Raw genomic sequence first — 19250 nt, 5'->3', positions numbered from 1 at the left:
TTATATTATATTATGTTATATTATATTATATTTATTAGTTAGTGGCAATATTATCCTACTTAATATTTATAATATTTATTTTTCCATAGTGATAATTATATATCATCATATATATATTATGTATTTATTGTCTTTTTATTTATAAGACAACAACGTTTCTCATTTTGTTTTATCTAATGTCAACAAATATCTGAATGTTGAGAGAAGAAGCTGTAATGTGATGGTTGGACCAAACGTCCCTCCCTCCTCCTGTACCAGTACGTTGCGTGCGTAAAGGCAAACCATTTACGTCAAGTTCGTGGTGTTTATCCACCTTATAAAGGAAATAAATGTTATTCAAATTTCAAAATCAAAGCACCAGGCTTACGTGAGTGTTTATGCTACATATAGGCAAATGAAAAGAAAAACCTAAGGCACTTTCCTAAAAATGTGTCACCCGTCCGTATGGCCTATGCAGAAAATTGAACAACGTATAATATCATCTAATAACATCAATTTCAATGTCCTCTGTTCTTTTTTGGGTGTTTTTACACCCTATCACACCCTATCACCTGAGTGTCAATAAGGCGTTTAGTTTGTTCGGTTTTCAGCCGGAAGTCGTTTGATATTCTCTCTGACTTGACGTTATTTTCCTCGGCTCTAGTTTGGTGTCTCAGGGATGCTGAGCAGGCGGGCGGGGCCGTTTTTCCTTGCAGTGCCCTGCCGTGGAGTGATGTAGCAAGACGTACGGGACAGAGCGGACACAGAGGGAAACAGAGCCAACGTCAGTGCGGTTGTTGTTGTCTTTTTTATACTAAAATTTATGGCATTGTGTTGTAGTAGCATAATGGATTTACTTGACCTAATCTAACGTCAACAGTCTTGGAGCCATCCGTGCAGCCTGACACACGGACATCTTGTTTTTCTCCTATCGGGATACCAGGGTGCAAAGAAAATATTTCCCTGCGTTTCGGACCTGGTGGAAATCGTGTTGTAGTGGAGCTCTCCGACCCTCACCATGGCGTGGCCCTGTATCAGCAGGGCGTGCTGCATGGCCCGCTTCTGGAACCAGCTGGACAAGGCTGACATTGCGGTGCCTTTGGTCTTCACCAAGTACACGGACGTCTCTGAGATGCAGCACATCCAGCTGCAGCCGCCGCTCCACCCTCCCCAGGGCCGGGTCGCCATAGAAACGCAGCCGTCTCGCGCAGAAACGCGCACCACGACAACAGCACGCGCACCGCGAAGGTGCGTCTCCGAGGAGCGCGTGAGCAGCTCGGTGATGCGCGAGGACTTCAAACACTGGAAAGTGCGACCCGAACCGAGCTGTAAACCCAAGAACGAGTACCACGGACCGGAAACACCGTTCAACAGCGAGACCCAGTACCAGAAGGACTTCAAGCCCTGGCCCATCCCGAAAAGGTACGACCACCCCTGGATACCCAAACCACCGACCACCTGCGGTGACGACCGTGCACCGGACAAGTCCAAACACGTGAAACAGCATGTGGCGCAGGCAGATGCGGACAGCGGCGTGGAGAAGAGCGCTATTGCCGACAAGGTGCAGGAGAAAGACCTGCTCCAGGGACAAGAGAGGAAAAAACGGCCCAGTAAGCAGCAGGGGGTGAAGAAAGTTGTCGTGAAGGTGGAAGGAGAGGGCAAAGGGCGGGCGGCCGCGGATGCTGTGAACAGGCAGATCAAAGAGGAGATCACAGCCGACAGCTCCTACAAGTGAGTTCATACACTGCCTGTCACTGGGAGCCCAGGGGCCTCAGGAGTCCATGAAGGGGTCATGGGGTCGAAATCTGCATAAATCAGACTTTCATTCATTCACTTAATTAAGAAAAAGACCAATACCCAGAGGTTGTACACACTATAAATGTATATCTACAAAAGTAATCTGTTGTCAGGTAAAACTGAGACTGTATGAAAATAACTGGGGTGGGGAGGAGGGGTCTGTCTTATTTTTCAAGAAGTAAAGTCCTATCCATCTTTATTTACGTAGTCTACTGTTGGGACCCTTTACAATCGCCCTAGAAAATTTAAAAGTACCCTAAAATAACACTATGGGGTTGGTATCTGCCATTAATAACCAAAAGTCTACAAACAATTGAGTAATTGTCATAGTTATGACGGTTTATTGGAGGTCCATGGACAAACCTTTAAATAGGGGACCTTGTCCAGGAGAAAGGGGCTGCACCGACCAAAGATTTTCCTAATCCACTGGTAGTTTTTAGTTCAAGCGTTAGTCGACTACTCGTTGCACCTTTATGATATGTTGATATGTTGTGACTGTTTATATTTTCAGGGGCATCAGAAAATGGTTTGAGTTCCAGAGCTGAGAAGCAATGTTATTATGACGTTGCATCTCATTTCACTGATTATTGGCATCGGAGCTTAGTGAACCTGTGTATCAGCAAACTCAGTGTCTGAACTCAGAGTCATTAACCACTTCGCCCAAGTAATATTTCACATTCATACAAGATGATTTTCACTGGCTTGTGCAGTGGATGCTGCACTGTAGAAGTCAACTAACTTTCCTGTCCTTCGCTACACCTGCCTTAAACAAATAATTCCTAATCATTATACTGTTATTAAACCTTTTTCACCATGTCTCATCCATTTAACTGAGACTATTGCATGTTCAGGAGAGACATAGTTAATGAATTATTGATATTGTAAAGAAAGTATTACAAATATATTCATAGTGTAGTCCATAAGACGACGGCAATCACACCGTCACTGTCTGTTGGTAACTGACTGAGAGTCACCACTTCCTGTGGAGTTTGATTTTTCTTTTTTTCGTGCGACCAACCACCAATCAAAGACGAAGACTCAAGACTTCTCCTCACAGTGAGGGTTGGGTATCAAGAACCAGCTGGAGCCAAATTTCATTTACATTTCATCACAGAGCAATCAACATTTATTTTCTCAACTGAAAGTTAATTGAATTAAATGGAAAGGCCAAGGTGGAGTTGTTGTCAAACACTGTTGATGTTTAGACCCATGAGGTTAATCTCTGTCCTATTATGCAATGATCACGAGGATGATGGGAACTCCACGTCACATCACACTCACTGTTTGTTTGCCTTGTTACACGTCGCATTTACGTCTGTGAAGGCTGGTGATGAGAGTGGGGACGATGTAATATATGGTGTCACACTTGAGCCTTTATTTTGTTGTTGAGTCATATCTCATTATTTGTGTTGACTATTATAATTTCTTAAACATTTAGTTTGAGTCACTTTACAGGATGCAGGTTTTTATATTTTGACTCAGGATTGTAGGACGCCCGGCCGCAGTGTGATCTGGCAGGCAGAGGTGAATGGTACAATGTGAGATCAGAGAGTGAGTCTTACAGCTGTTTGGTGCCCCGCTGCCATGCCTTTGTTGTTGAGCGGACCTCAGGGTGCAGCCCAGGGCGCTCTTCCCCCACATGGCATGAAATGGCTGCACCGTGACAAGCAGAAGCCCAGTCAACCCTCTGCTTTCCTCTGCCAGCAGAGACTCAAAGCAGGTCAGCTGTGGCTTAATACCACACATACAGTTACACACACACACACACATACACACGTAAATACATACACATTTACTTTGGCTTTCACTTTTACATTATCGAAGAATGATGCATCATTGTAGAGGACCATCAGAGTCTGATGCCTCAGTTAGGTCTGCGCACTATTGTTGGAATCAATTTCACAATATAATATATTTATCCGATTATTTATATACTGTATATCACTGGAGTGTTTTTTCATCACAAATCTCAAACTTTGATAACAAATGTTGGAATCATTCATTTGAATGAGAGAATTTGAGACACAACAAAACACGATGATCATATCATCACAGTAAGGTTTTCGTAGAGGATAATAATTAATAATATCAAGTCATTTCCCATCTTTGTACTGACTTACATAAAGTGATGAGTGAGAAGTGCTGTGAAAAAAACATTTAAATCATAACATTTATCATCAAAATGAAACAAAACTGGGGTCTGATATACATGCATATATATATATGCATGTATATATATTATATTTTATAATATACAGTATATACAATAGATATATATATTTTCAAGCCAACACAATGATCGTCAACATTACTTTATGTCCTATTGTAGTGATTTGATTGATATGTTTCTCTCCTGGAAGAAATTGTTAAACAGACCATGAAGTAAATTCACCTTTGTACATAAACTAAGAATGACCTTTCCTTTTGCTTCATGTGCTGTCTGAAGACATTCTCTGCTGGGGCCGGTCTTGAGTCCTCATTTTGGATATATCAGCTGATACTAGCTGACTACTCATATATCACTATCAGATAAGAGACAACAAAAGAGCAATACAGAAATGCCAATATGTTTGAGGTAGCTAAGAAACAATGACACCAAAGACCCCTGACTAGTTTATTTTAAGCCATGCTGGTAGCCATGTCTGTCTGTCCTTTTGTTGATGAGTCAGACCATCACTTGTTCATCTCTTTGTGTATGATTTGATCTTGGACTGACATATGTGGGTTTTGTTAAACACAATGACAAGTTATTTTTGAGATCCTGGCTAGCATGCGGCCAGTTCTCACTTTGGAGTGGGACACAAATCTGAATCTGGTTCAGGTTTCTTTGTGTGGTCTGGAGCTGTTCAGGGGTCAGATTATGATGTTTACTTGTGGTCAGCTTCTATCTGAATCTCCTTGTTTCTTGTTCCTGTTCTTACTTCCAGTAAATTTTTGCTTCCAAAACATCTGTACTATGTATTAAGCTTAATTATGATTGACAGCTACCAAACATCACAGTAAGATCATCATAGCACTATACACATGCATTAATCACGTCCTGTCAAACAGTATACAACAAGAGAGCTGAAGTAAACATGAACACACAGACTGACTTAGCTGTTTTACCTTAAAGCAAATGATTTTCACTCCTTTATATTATTAATTCCTATTTATTCAGAGCTGTGGGGGAATGAGAAACATGAGAGAAAAATCAATTATCTGAAATATGGTGCATGTGGGGAGGCAAGTGTGATGGCCAGACTGTAGCCAGGGGTGGCCTCGTCCACCGCAGCACACCCTCTGCCTCCACCACTGTCTTTAACTATATTTTACAGGATAATAGACTTTGTTGAAAGTGCAAGTATCATCCAGTTCATAAACCTCAGCTTCAGGGTTTTGGAGCGCTTCAAAAATATCTTTTGTGTCATGTTCGTCAAACTGACAGCTGACTGAATGGGGCTGCTGTTTTCTACACTCAACAAGACGGCACAGATTAGCAATTTGTGCACAGACATTATTGAAACAAATTGCACTAAATTGTGCTAATTAGTTATTTTCAGCTCCATGACACGTTCTGGGCTTTGTAAGATTGCCTTGTAACTTTGTACAGGAAGTTTGGTGGCATGCTGACATCCCCAGATGGAAAATCTTCACGAAGCAAGGTTGACATTTTTAGTTTTTAGTAAAATGCCTTTTTTGTGTGTATGTCTCATCTATTGGATGAATTGTCATGAGATTACACACATCCTTATACTCTAATCACATTCATTAGAATCACACCTGTCAGTCTGATGAGGGAAATATCTTCAGAATTAATTACATTTTTTAATGAATTGTGGTAATCCCCAAACTTTTCCTTGTCACACTAATGACATTCCCATCAGCCTCAGCTGTGCCTTGTGTTTACTGTTAATTAGCAAATGCTAGTATGTTAACATGTTAAACTAAGATAGTGAAGCTGGTAAACATTATACCTACTGCACAGAAGCATATTAGCACTGTCATTGTCAGAATGTTAGCACACTGGTGTTAGCATTTAGCTCAGAGCACCACAGTGTGTAAACACACCTGCTCAGGTGTAAACTCTTAGTCTTGTTCAACTGTGAAAAGTCCTGCTCGAACATATCTCTCTCAGGTGCTTTAAACGATTAATGTAAGACATACAAACTATAAAAAGGAGAATATTGGCTGATAAAATCAAATCCATATTGTTATCAGCCAATCAACCTTTCCAACCCTAACCCACGGACCTTTCTCTTTTTCCAAAGTGTAATTATGGTTAGAGTATAGACCCTGCAGCGGGAACCAGCTCTCCTTATGGAAGCACATGTTCCAGTGTCTATTCAGAGTCAGCCCTGCTCCACCATTGTGCTGGTTTGCACCGGGCCAATTAAACAGGAAGCCCTGAAAATAGAACCCTCCGCTCTCTTTTCTGACGAGAACACTTGCTGTTTTCATAAACTTTTATTTATCCAGTTTGCTGAACACAAAGGCTCTTTTTGCAGTGCACCTGGGAAATGTCAAAGACAACTACAGTCCTTTTATTCTATGGTTAGCTATTTCTTTTCTTGCGTGAATTGGTGCAGTGTTTTCACCCAGCAACCTCCCAGTCTCATCCAGTCTTCATCTCGCCGCTGCATTATGTATAAAATACCATTTTCTGCATGAGAATAAGTCATGAGTCTGAGTCAGAAGCTGCTGGAGTCTTTGCTAGTGTTTTCGTCTTGCTACCAAGACTGCTGTACAAGAGAAAGGGCATTCTTCATCTTGTCAGGGTTATTTGCTGCATTATGGGATGTGTAGCGTCTAATAAATGACAGTTAAAGAGCAAAAATAATTATCAAGCAAATTAATGAGAATGACAAATGAGAGTGGAGTTTAATCTCTGAGGTGGTTCGCTGAGTTCATAGAGGGAGAGAGATACTGAGGAGGCATGAATTTTTTATTTTGATTTGTGTCACGAATCATTGCTCAACATTTTTCACTGCAGCTCAATCTCAGGAGCTTCTTCTTTTGATTTTCTCCTCTCATGTTTCTCACCTGCACACATAAAATCCTCCCTCTGTCATATAAGGATGCTCAATAAACTCAGAATGAATTTGTCTTTTCTGTCACGTTTACAGAACGTATGTAGCATTTTTCAGTGGCAGACAGCGCACTGCAAAGAGGCCAGTGGATTCAGTGGATTTAAAAAATGATCCTCTTAGAGAGCCTGCAAAGCTTCATGTTTTCCTGACAAGCAGTGAATGCAGAAACACCGATCCTGCTTCAGCTCTGAGACACAGAGAAACTGTAAAGATGGCGGGTTGTTATCTCAAAGGTCCGACGATAATTTGTTTTTTCAAAAACTCCTTTGATTTTTTTCTGCTTTGATAGTAAAACCCAGTGTGGTTTAGTTTGTGCAGTGTTACACATATTGTAATCCTAAAATCTCAGCTGATATCAGTTGTTGCATCCATTCAGAGCTATGCCAGCTAAAGCTAACTGTCTTATGTAATCAATCTAATCTGATTTTATCAGATCTGATTACAGTTAATTCACAAGGAAATATCCTCAGATTTGATTCTGGAGATGAATGATTTATGTAAGATGCTGAAACCCAATTAAACTTTCAGTTGTAACCAAACTCTAAAACATTGTAAGTAACTGAAAACTTGCGCTTTGTGATAAACTGGTTGATGTTTGAGTGGAAATGAGCTGTTACTGACAGTTATTACTGACAATACCAAGAATGCTTGTAAAATCTGAAACCAACAATATTCCCATACATACTGCAATGTGCTGTTTCCACTCAGCCACTGCCTAAGAAGCAACAGGGAGGCTGTGAGATAGAGATGAGGCCAATTGATCCCAGGAGGGACTATTGACCAGAAGCCCGGCTTTACACCCGTTGTCAGGAAGTGGAGCTACAGCACTGTGCGTGGGCAGATTGACTCCCTGGAAATACTGTGAGAGAAGACGGCCAGCCCTTTATCTGAGGCCAGCACTGGTGTGGAATTAGAGCCAGAATCACTGAGGCCACTGTCAGCGATGTCTGCACAGACATTTGTCTCAGAAGTGCTCAGATGTATTTATGGTTTACAGGATTTCAAAGTGCAGCCCAGCACAGAGTCACACACAAATTCCATAGTCCTCAGCATCTAAACACACTATTAGGCATGAGATAAAATTGTGAAAAATGGTCATTTCAGTTTTTTGTTTTTTATAAGTATTGTGTGTTGTACTTTATGATTAGAGGTCATGGGGCATCGCTGTGACATGTAGGATTTAGTTTTATTGTGATCTACAAGGATGGATGGATGTGGGACACGTACAGAACAGTAGAGGCTGATTTTTTTTTGTTTTTTAGTGACTATTGGATGGATTGACACAGAGTTTGGTAAATTCTGAATACTGTCAGTTAATTGTTGATATTTTAATGATGTTCAGCAGGTTATGTGCTATTTATGTTCTTACTGACGCTCTTTTACATTCCTGGGAGTTGTTGGAGGCGGGTCTGCTTAGAATTAAAGGTTTGATTCACATTATTGATTAGGGATTTTATAATACAGTTAGATTTTTTTTACTGAAGTCAATTTGATGTGGTTTTTACTCCAATCAGCGGCGCTTTTCTTTGGCCTGCCAACAAACTGTCATCCTGCTTCTAACTGTGTCAAGGCAACTTGTGCAGCTTGACATTTTTCACCCACTGTGCAGAAATTTGCACGCATTTGTTTTTATGACAACTGCGGCCGGAGGCATCATGTTTTCAGGTTGTCCATCACTGGGAGCGCCTTGAGGGAATTGAACTGATTCGATTTTTGTGGTCAAAGGTCAAAGGTCAAGGCCACTGTGACCTCACAAAACACATTTTTGGCCATAACTCATGAATAAAAATGCACCTTTTATTAAGTCTCAAATGTGTACTGCAGTATATTACATGAGTCTGGAGAGACATGGATGTAAACTGCAGCCTGACTGGTTGGTGGAGGTATACAAGTACGAAACAGTAATTTATTTTTTTCTTTCATGGCTCCCCCATGGTGCGTGGTCCAGATTGTGTCATGTCAGAGCACGGCTGCAAGAAGCTCAGCAATGTTGTACCCTGGCGCTGTTCCACCCCTGTCAGTGCCAGTGTTTAGTTGTAGTGACGGGGCCTTTCTATGCACTTCCCTCCACCGCAGCGGGTCGGAGGGGTCAGACATCCAAAGCAGCTTTAGTCACACAACAGAAAATATCAGGCAGTATCAGTATGGTAACATAGTACGAGCCTCTGTGACTCAGCTGAACAATTTCTTCTGAAGCAACAAAAAAACAGTAACAGTTAGAGTAGACAGACCGGGAGCTTGTTTGAAATGTTTATTTCCACAGATTTAACAAAAATGGAAGGTTTGAATTATTATTCACTGGTGGACTGCATTACAATAACATATAACAAATAAGGAAAATGAACTGAACAGTGTATGAAAATGACTCCTTAGCTACAAGGCTGAAAAAGCAGGATCTGCTGCTTTGTATTGGAGACTCAGCATTTTTACGCACTCGATAGATTAAGATGAAAGATTGAATTTTCTACTGAATATTTCTCTTGTAAATTTCTGTCTCCACCAGGAAAATATTTTTTTGTACATTTCGTGTCTAGAACGAGCTGATTAATGGACAGCGGTGAATATAAGACTCAGAAACCACCATGATGAAGGAAAGATGGCTGAAAACATGGTGAATAAAATGTGGCATAGTGGAGAAGAGTTTTGCGAGTATGTTCAGTCTGTCAGTCCCTGCTGCTGCTTCACAGTCTCAATAACCTGCTAGTCTCTCAGTAAAATCCTACATCTGACCTCCCCAAGGCAGCGAGCACTGCAACAATATTTACAGTTCTGAATGGAACAGCCTCATGTGAACCTCAAACTCTTTTCAAACCCATGATGTACAGTAGCTTAACACTCATTTTTAAACAAGTACCAAGTACACACTGACCTCTGAGACACAGGCTGTATTGTTACACAGTCATATGTTCATGAATAGCAGCTATGTGAGCGCACAGCCCGGTGTTTCACACTGTGAACACTCACAATCTGTCTCCTTCTCCGTCTTTCTCAAACAGACACACACCCTGTGGTGTCATGTGAGAGCTTTACACCCTTGGCCTTGGACATTGTTGTACGACCTGTCTCGGCACTGAGGCGTCTTGGCCCCGCTGAGCGTTGAAAGTGGACTTCAGTCCTGTTATGTAATAGCTGCCTGTGTGGTTTCCAGCTCTCCTCTGCACCACTGGAGGGATTTCTGTGCAGCAGCCACATCACTGTCACCAGCCTTTGTATCAGAAAGAGTTCGATTTTCTCATTAATGGCGGAACGACATGTTACGCTTCGGTTTTGTTTAACACGCGAAAAGCTTAAATGTGAGAGCCTGACAGCTAATTTAGGTTTAAATGGATGAGCTAATTATATAGTTGGGAAGATGAAATGGTGAAAGTTTTTACTTTTAATGGAAAATCTGTCTAATATTTTGTAAAATGTCTTATCTTTATTGATATTATATAGACCTTATATATTATGATATTATATAGACACGCAAAGGTTAGATGAAACATGAGCAGCTTAAATAAAACTTTAATTGTGACAGTCATTATTTCAGCCATGCTAGCTGCGTGGTTCTAGGGATGGCAATCATGGAAACAGCAACACGGGTACAACAACCACAAAATTATAACAACTACAATCACTGTAACTAGTTTCAGATTACATCACTGTTTATCCAGAGTCATATAAAATATTATCCATTTGTGTGAAGTTTCATGAATGTCATAATTGCTGTGTGAAGTCTTGAGTAATGTCTAAAAAGTGTTTTGTGAGGTCACTGTGACCTTGACCTTTGACCTTTGACCACCAAAGTCTAAGCAGTTCATCCTCAGGTCTAAGTGAATGTTTGTGCCAAATCTGAAGGGATTCCCTTGAAGATTTCCTGAGATATCATATTCACAGTAAGGTCACTGTGACCTTGACCTTTGACCTTTAGCCACCAAAATCTAATCAGTTCGTCCTTGAGTCCAGGGTTGGGTCGGAAATCACTCACTCATTCACTACTCCCTCCTCACTATCCAGAGAGTTCAATGCAGACGACTGTATAGTGAGCTCATCTGTAAAATGAAAAAACACTTTTGGACTCTACTGTTTTTCTGTCTTTATGCACAAGCGCAATGCATGATGGTATATATTGGTTGGTTAGTAACTGATTGGTTGTACACTACTTTTCACAGTGCATTGTGGGATACTAGGAGTCCAGTATAATAATTCTCACTATACATTCGGAAAGCACTACAAAATGGCAAACTCACTGTATAGTGGACGATTTAGGGACACAGCCCAAGTCAACGTTTTTACCAAATGTGAAGAAATTCCCTCAAGGCTTTATGGAGATATTGAATTCACCAGGCCAAAACTTTTGTGAGGTCACTGTGACCTTGACCTTTGACCCCCCAAATCTAATCAGTTCATCCTTGAGTCCTAGTGAATGTTTGTGCCAAATTTCAAGAAGTTCCGTCAAGGTGTTATTGAGATCATGTCCACGAGAATGGGATGGATGGACGGACAGTCTGAAAACAATATGGATCCGGCTGCGACTGTCGCCAGCACCGAGGCATAAAGATACGAGAATGCAGAATGAGAATAAATCCAGGACTGAGCCTTTTCACACAGTCTGTTGTTGTTTATCGTCTCACTGCCTCATGCTCTCCCATGACAACCCTGCACAGGAACGCCTGAGGTCTGAACTCAGCTTTTACTCTCAGAGCCCCCTCCTCAATATAATACATTAGAAGATGTAAAATCAATGCCCCTGTCCCTGCTACATACATTACATTAAACTGGATCACAAGGCTGTTTGCTGTAGCTGCAGTTATTGATTTCTTTCTATAAGACTTGGCCTCACAAATCGTTCTAATGAGTCTCTAGTTCAGCAGCCCGGCCTCGTCTGCTCCTCTGCCCACACTCAGTGGTGTTGCCTAATGTTGGAGCTCTTCTTCACATTCACAGGGAACAGGGACTCTTCACTGAGCCTCAGCTACAGTCACGTGGCACTGAGTGTTTGTCCTGAACTGTGCTGTGTTGGGGGTCGGAGAGTTTGTGATTGAGACTGATAGGTGTCAACTGACTGTCCCAAACCAGAGAGCTGCCCGTTAGCTGCTGTTGCAGGGGACGAACTGTGAGACACCATCAAAACGTTTCATGTCCTGAATGAGGACACAAGGTCAAACTCATGTGCACAAGCAGGAGTCTCTTTTCTTGTTGATTATTGACAATTTAACCATTTTACTGTTTGACTGTGATAACCTCAACCAGTTCAACCAGAAGCTCATTTGTTGTTACCTGTGTTATTTTACATCTTTACATTTTCTGAACAGTGGTGCAGGTAAAAGTCTTGTTGAGATTAAGTTGTTAAATTGTATTTTATGTTTCTGGTATAAGCAATGCTGCCAATAAACAGCAGCTCAATGTTTTATTTATCACATACCAAGGTACAATGGACAGGATGTAAAGAATGAAATGACAGACTGCAAAACAAAAAATAGCAGCCAATAGAGCAGCATAAAAATATTTTCAATATATTGTTATTAGTCCCATAGTAGATTTCTGTTTTCTGAAGCAAGAGCAACCATCCCTATAAGAATTTCAGTATTTTCTTTTATGACAATTATACAGCTGGACACAGATTCTTCATTGTGAGGATTTGCTGCTTGTTTCATGTAATCATAAACTTAATGTATTTATTCTTGAAGTGTTGGTCGAACAAAACAAACGAGGCTTTGAAAAATTTAGAAAATTGTGATTTGCTTTTCACTATTTTAATTCATTTTATGGACTAAACGATACAGCGGATTAATTGGTCATGAATATAATCTTTACAGTTGCGTCGATAATTGAAATGGAAGTAATTTCTGTATCTGTAACATATGGTGGTTTGGTGCAAATGACTGGAAGAGTAATGCTTAGGGAATACACTTTACACTGCATAGAAAAATCAAACATAAAGCAGAGAGAGAGTGATTCAGTGTGCTATATTAAAGTGAAAGATTTTAATAATCACCTGGTATCGCGCTGCTGCGGCTGTCCTCTGTGGTTCAGCTGCTCTTTAAATGTGAGGAGGCTGATACATGCTGCAGGGCTGCTGCCACACCGCTGACCTTCTTCAGAAGTGCTGCGTGAGGACTAGAGAATATCACACCATCAGACTGTGGTGCAGACCTCCTCCCTCTTACAGACATACTCTGCTCTACAGTAGTAATGCACCACTTCACATATTTTCTCCTGACAGTCATTATAAACACGGTGTTATGTTGCCTACAATAAAAGTAATATGTGTTTTTTGTAGAGGTTTTCTGTAAATGATGCTGCAACAAGACAGTCAACAAGGAAATACAGCAACACACACACATCAAAGACCCAAAGTAATATCTGGTTTGCACATGGACAATTATATCAGCAATATATTGATACATGTGCATGAACCAGTGTAAGTGATGGGGAAATATTGAAGGCAGGAAATGTTATTATTGGTGTTAAAAGAGTAGTTTGACCTTTTGGAAAATTTTGCTTATTTGCTTTCTTGCTGCTGTTTGTACACAAATGATGAAGTTAGAGCCAATAGGTAGTTAGCCTAACATAGCTAAGGGCTAAGTATTGAAACCAAAGCGTTAACTGAAGCCTGTTGTTTTAGGGAATGACCAGCGCGAGATTAGTCCTTGGCCAGGTTCAGTGACTTCCTGTTTTTCAGACAACCAGGGTTTTTTTTTCCTTCATTGCTAGCTGTTTCCCTCTGCTTCCAGTCTTTGTGCTAAGCTAAGCTAACCATTTCCAGACTGATATCAAACCTCTTCATTTAAGTCTCAGCATGATATTTCCCCATGCGTCAAATTATTTCTTTAACGTCAGACCTTTCAGGCTAAAACTATCCCAGTTAGCCCTTAACATTTTCTGTTAACACAAGCATTTACAGAAATCATTAACCCAGAAGGTAACTTGTCACCCTGTCACTGTTAATGGGTGTTAAATCTCTGTAGATTTTACAGCTGACTTCCTTCTTTCCACACAGAACTGAATTCAAGGCTTACACAGATGTGAAGCCCACCAGGATGATCCGGGCCAAGTCCCAGTACCTGCCCCCGGATGACAAGACCAGCCTAGAGACCAGCTACAGTGCCACCTTCAAGGGGCAACAAGCCCCGCTGCGGTCAGCTGACAACAAGGCCGTGGAGAGGAGGAGGATACGCAGTTTGTACAGCGAACCTTATATAGAACCCTCCAAACAGGTGAGAACGCACCTGTCTAACTGTAGTGTGGTTAAAAATGTATGTAGGGAGGGGATAGCTGATAAAATTACTGTAATGCTGTAAAATCACACAACACAGTTTTGGAAATTACTGGCCAACCCAGCAATCTGATTTCCGCTATCCAACATCCTTAGGTTGACAGATATAGTGCCACTCGCTCTAAACCCAAAAGGTCTGGAGCCACAGCGGCAGGCCAGGGCAAGCCAGTGAAGAAAGCCAAAGATAAGCAGAGCGCCGCGCTGAAGGGCTCCAAGAAGACGACCTCGGAGAACCAGCCCGAGAACCGGCCGGCGGTGGGGGACAAGGAGAAAAGTAAAGAGATGAACAACAAACTGGCTGAGGCAAAAGAGTAAAAATCATTAAGCACTACTTCTCCTTTTATTTCTTATTTTCTGGGGGAAATCAGACTCAGAGGCTGCAAAATTAATTAAGGTTCTCATCATTCTCATCTTTCTCTTCTTTCGTCTCTGTTCCCCCTCGGGTCTCTTCTTCTTCTTCTCTTCTTCTTTATTCAGTCTCTCAGTATCCACTCATTCTTCTCTGTCCTCTCACTACCTCTTGGCTACGTTTGTACAATAGCACTAGAATAAGATGTCGACATGACATGTCATCGCTCCTCCTGCCTCACGCTATGTTAGATCGCTATTGTAACGAGTGGGTAGAAGCGTCCTCTTCCTCCGCCATTTGATGCCACCCACCACCCCCACTCTGCTCGCCTCCATCTCCAGGTTGCCATGGCTACCGGCTGCCTGGCTAGCCAATGGATGGCTCTTGTTGCATGGGCCCACCAACAAGCAATTCTGAAGGGTTGGCTTTGATCAGCTGAGCAGATTGCTTTGTTGAATTTATCAAGGATTTTTTTTCCTTCTTTTGTTTTTTTTTTTGGTTTTATGAAATAAAGATAATCCAATTGGCACTTTGGACATGGTCCCTGCTCTTTCTAAATTAACATCAAATCTGAAAATCTTTGATAAATGTCCCGCTTGGTTTAGTCATGAGTGTCTGATCCACAGCTTGTTTTGTACCTGCTCTGTCATCTCCCCTGCTGTCCTCTGTTCACGTAGAGCTCACAGGGCTCAGTGTGTGTTGGGCAACACCTTGTTAAATGTGATTTAGCAATTCAATGTCTCATTTATAAGATACATATAGAATTATTTCATCTTAAGTAAAACACCCAGTTTGTTTCCTTTGTTTATGTGAAACCGACTCACACAGTTCACTCAAGGTTATTTTGCGACACCCAGTTTGTTGCCAACAAACCATCTGGGTCACACTAAACTGATTATGCATTAAACACCAGTCGTTTGCATAGCAGATGAGAAGTCCCGCTGAATTAGATAACACAGTCACGCAGTCCTAATGTCATTATTAACATTAGAGTAATAACATTTTTCAGAACCAGAGAGCGATGCGTTCATAGATGTTGTGTTGAGTTGTATTCTGTCTATCATTCCCAGTGTGCAGAGCAGTCAGTCTCAACAACCATAATTCACATATTGTGTAATCACATATTATCTTTATTAACAAGCTTCACAACAGTTATGCAATTGCAGTAGCCTGCGCCGAAACACACGCCTCCTCTTCTTGAAATGTACTCTGCCCAGGGTGACCGTAACCAATGTGATTAGACCGCCATGGGACGACATGCAGACGGCTCATATTGCTGCTTAACAGCACTTTCCACATCACCTTTGAAGAGGGAGCTTTATGGATGAAGACAGAATCACTATTCATATAAATCACAAAAGATCCACCGTCATTTGTTAACATGAGAAGTTTAGATTCAGTATTTTATTCTTATATAAACCAATAACTTCACCTTCTGTGTCATCTTCTCGTTTTGCCCAGATTCCAGGCTGAAAGTATGAAGAGTAAGTTGGTTTGATGAGGTTGAGGTTGTTGTAAAAAAAAAAAAAAAGAAAAAAAAAGATGATTCCACACTGGATCTACTTCGGCTCTGTGTGGCAGGTGCAACATGTTGGAGCCGTGTTTGTATCCAGCAAAAGCAAAACCAAAACAAGCTGTAAAGCCTCTGTTTTTAACTTCTGGTTTAATCCAGATTTCCTCAGTGAGATGTGTTGAAGAAAAGGGAACAAAAAGTAAGTTGTATTGTGACTGTTTATCTGTTAAAACAAATTATAACCTCCTTTGTATATAAAGCTTATATTTGTGTATATATATCATAGCAGGGCTACATGTTGGCTAGAGCCAAAGCATCCAGCTGTTTTCTCTAAATCTTAGCATATATACGTATAGAGACGCCTATTTTTTGGGCTTAGAAGAGCACTGTTCAGTCTTATCATGGGTCAACCCGTCAGTGTGCTCCACTCCCACGCAAAACACCTCCCTGTTCTCATTGGTTCTGCTTCCTTCCCTCCATTCTGATTGGACGAGTCTCTGTTTTTCTGTGGTGTCTGACGCAGCAGCAACCATCACTGCAAACCACCATGTCTGTCCAAGCCGAGCACGCGCCCCGTCAGGAGTGAAGGCCCAACTCATTAGCATTTCGCAGCCTTTGGTTGGGGGGACGCTTTGTCATGTAACACAAAGGAGGGGGCTTGCAGGAGCAGTAAATGTACACAGTGCTTAGCACACACCACACACCTGGTGCTATCTTTGTGAGTATTAGGCAAATAAGGATAGAAAGTATGGTAAAGAAAGTTCTGTCTTGGGCAAAAAAAGAAAAAAAGAAGAAAAAAAAGAAAAGAAAATTGACTGTGACGTGCTTGTGTTTCTATCTGCTTGCTCATATTTAATGAAACATTACAAATAAATGCAAAAAAGCAGAAAAAGCAGTGTCTTCTTTCTTCATTTTGTTAAGAAGATTAGTGGTTGCAGGTATCTGTCAGTGTTTCTCTTGTCCCAGTCTTTGTCTTTGTGAGACAGAAAACATTTTGTTTTTAAATAAATCCACATGGAAGAGAATTTTTTTGCTCTCACTACTTCTTTCTATGCTTATCCAAGATCGCACCGCATTCTGGCATGAGCTCTGACATCCTGTCCAGGCCCTGCATGTTGCCCTCATGTGAGAACTGAAGAATATATTATTCCTGCACCTTGTCGCAATATATTCCAAGAACTCATCCAACTTCTAGAGCAACATGCATGTCAAAGGATGTCCAGAAACTTATTCCAGAATAAGATGTCATGTGCTTCTTTATGCCTCAAGTTCATGTATAAGTGATGCTCTTTAATGTGAAAAAAACAACCAGAAATGTGTGATATGACATTTGCTTTCTCATCCTATAGTCTGGTGTCATGGTTTGAATATTTGAGGATGTCACATTTGGATGATGCTGTGTCCAATTTCCTGTGTGCTAATGAGTGACATTCTGATTCATTTGAAGGGTTGTGCTAAAACAGTACCACTACATACAACTCTGCCAGCCAATCCGAGATATTGGCTGGGTGCAGACTCTAAAGCAACACCTGTGGGGCTGTGCACTTCCCAATCCCAGGTAACCAATCACGAGAGCAACTAAAGAAAAAAAAAAATAGACTGCGATCCACAAATGCTACTCATACCCATTCATACATGCTCATGGAGTTTGTTATTTACTTTTCTTTTCTATTACAGTGGCACAGTTTTGTTTTTTCTGGTGAACCACCACATTATTTCTGGTCCACTCCTCAGGTCATAGCCCTTCTGTATTTCTCTTCCATATGGACATTTGAGTAAGGGGTGGGAGGGGGTGAATGGGGCTGTCTGATTGCCTGCTGTCACATCCTACATACCAGGTTCCTTAAGGTGCCTTTTCTTAAGGAGGCCACAGGTTTAGTCCAGTCATCTCCAACATCACAGTCAGCTGCAGTGACGCAGCCGCTCTTCATGGGTCAAAACAACCTGCATGACTTGAAATATCCACCCAGGAGGGAGAGTGGAGGTCACCTCCTCACACATGTAATACTGGTTTAAATTTTCATACTGTGTTTAGACTATAAGGATCATTTCTTTCATTCTGAAGCATGCCGCCACTGTTTTCTGTTGGACCTGCAATCGGATTTTATGTTGGGTCTAGATTTTGCACTGTACCTAGAATATCTGTTGAGCATTAGCATGGATATGAGATGGACTCACCTGGGGTAAGTACAAGTGGAATGAGGGAAGTGGCTCTGCTTTGGAAAGTGACTGTTCAAAGGAAATTGTAAGTGCATGTTCAAGATCTTCACTCCAATTTGTAATTTGCTAATTGATTTCCATTCACATATGATTTAGATTTCTCAATAATGTATCTGCATCCTGTAGCTTTCTTTCACAGAACACCCCGAGACCCTCATTGCACTATTGGCATCCTGTAGTTCGCGTCACTGAGATTAACTGAGTGGGTCAAAGTGTCGATTAAAGCCAATGGCCTGTATTGATCTAATGGCACAGTTGTCCAATTCATCATTAGAAATAGACCAAACACTTCATTTTACATCTGTATCCATTTAGTCCAGTCAAGTTTTCAAAGTCACACTATGTATTTCAAGATTTTTTTAGCTGGTAAATTATAACAAGATCATCATGAGGCAATATCAATGGCAAGCAAACAAAAAAAAAGAATCCTGCAGTGTTGCTGCATCTTTGTCTCCAACTTGAGTTTTCATCCCTAAAACAGAAGTCTGATCTTGGCCTCTGAAATGACGGTCACAGGGTGCTCGGCTCGACTCAACCCAGTCACATGCTGTTGTTCACCTGAGAAAAATGCCTCATCGTGTCTCTCTCTCTCTCTCTCTCTCTGTCTCCTTCTTCTTCTCTGGTATCTTAACCATGTGCTGCCTCCTAGAGATGCTAAAGACGAGGTTCTCCGACCCAGTCATCATCATTCCCAGGGTGCTGCTGGAGGAGAACCACCACCACCACTGGAAAGAGCCGAGCCGCGTAGGAGCAGCGGAGTCGTACGCTTTGCCCTAGATGTGAACCAGACTGAGTAGTTCTGCCTCTGAGGAAGGAGGCAGTTACACCTTCATACAGACACTGCTGCTCTGTACTGTAAATATCTAGTATTTAAAATGGATTAGGAAAAGAGATGAATCCTACACACAGAAAAAAGCTCACATATTTGAAACACGCATGTTTGAAACAGCTTCTGGCTCAGAGGTCACAGCTGTTTGACCCAAACGGCATTATTGCAAAGGTGCTATATTATTTTCTGGTTTCATGCAATTTATTTTGAAGGATATTGTCAATATTGTTAGAGAT

The 19250-nt window shown here is 41.3% G+C and overlaps 2 protein-coding genes across 4 annotated transcripts in view; one reads left to right on the top strand and one right to left on the bottom strand.

Annotated features, from left to right (window-relative positions):
* Positions 1-999, bottom strand: part of mogat2 (monoacylglycerol O-acyltransferase 2) — an 11846-nt gene extending 10847 nt beyond the window's left edge. The window contains exon 1 of the mRNA XM_022746102.1: positions 956-999. Coding sequence (XP_022601823.1) covers positions 956-999 — 44 coding nt within the window. The remainder of the gene's footprint in view (positions 1-955) is intronic.
* map6 (microtubule associated protein 6) lies at positions 706-19250 on the top strand. 3 transcript variants are annotated; one of them, XM_022746070.1, is made up of 5 exons: positions 706-1710; positions 13828-14044; positions 14200-14414; positions 17413-17523; positions 18835-19250. In XM_022746070.1, exons 1-5 carry the CDS (start codon positions 998-1000, stop codon positions 18980-18982), a joined length of 1404 nt encoding a protein of 467 aa, XP_022601791.1. In that variant the 5' UTR covers positions 706-997; the 3' UTR covers positions 18983-19250. The 3 variants fall into 3 exon arrangements, with proteins under 3 accessions (XP_022601791.1, XP_022601793.1, XP_022601792.1); XM_022746072.1 differs by lacking the exons at positions 17413-17523; positions 18835-19250 and adding an exon at positions 15914-16925 and having other exon boundaries at positions 14200-14377; XM_022746071.1 differs by lacking the exons at positions 17413-17523; positions 18835-19250 and adding an exon at positions 15914-16925.

The sequence above is a fragment of the Seriola dumerili genome, unplaced genomic scaffold (assembly GCF_002260705.1).
Source record: "Seriola dumerili isolate Sdu_G_001 unplaced genomic scaffold, Sdu_1.0 BDQW01000091.1, whole genome shotgun sequence".
Taxonomy (NCBI): Eukaryota; Metazoa; Chordata; class Actinopteri; order Carangiformes; family Carangidae; genus Seriola; species Seriola dumerili.
The sequence above is the reverse complement of the archived record's forward strand: the minus strand, read 5'-3'. Positions and strand labels throughout refer to the sequence as shown.

Coding starts and splice junctions, on each gene's coding strand:
- map6 (XM_022746070.1), top strand. CDS start 998: ATGGCGTGGCCCTGTATCAGCAGGGCGTGCTGCATGGCCCGCTTCTGG. Junction 1,711..13,827: donor ACAGCCGACAGCTCCTACAA/GTGAGTTCATAC, acceptor CTTTCCACACAG/AACTGAATTCAAGGCTTACA. Junction 17,524..18,834: donor TGTGCACTTCCCAATCCCAG/GTAACCAATCAC, acceptor GCTGCCTCCTAG/AGATGCTAAAGACGAGGTTC.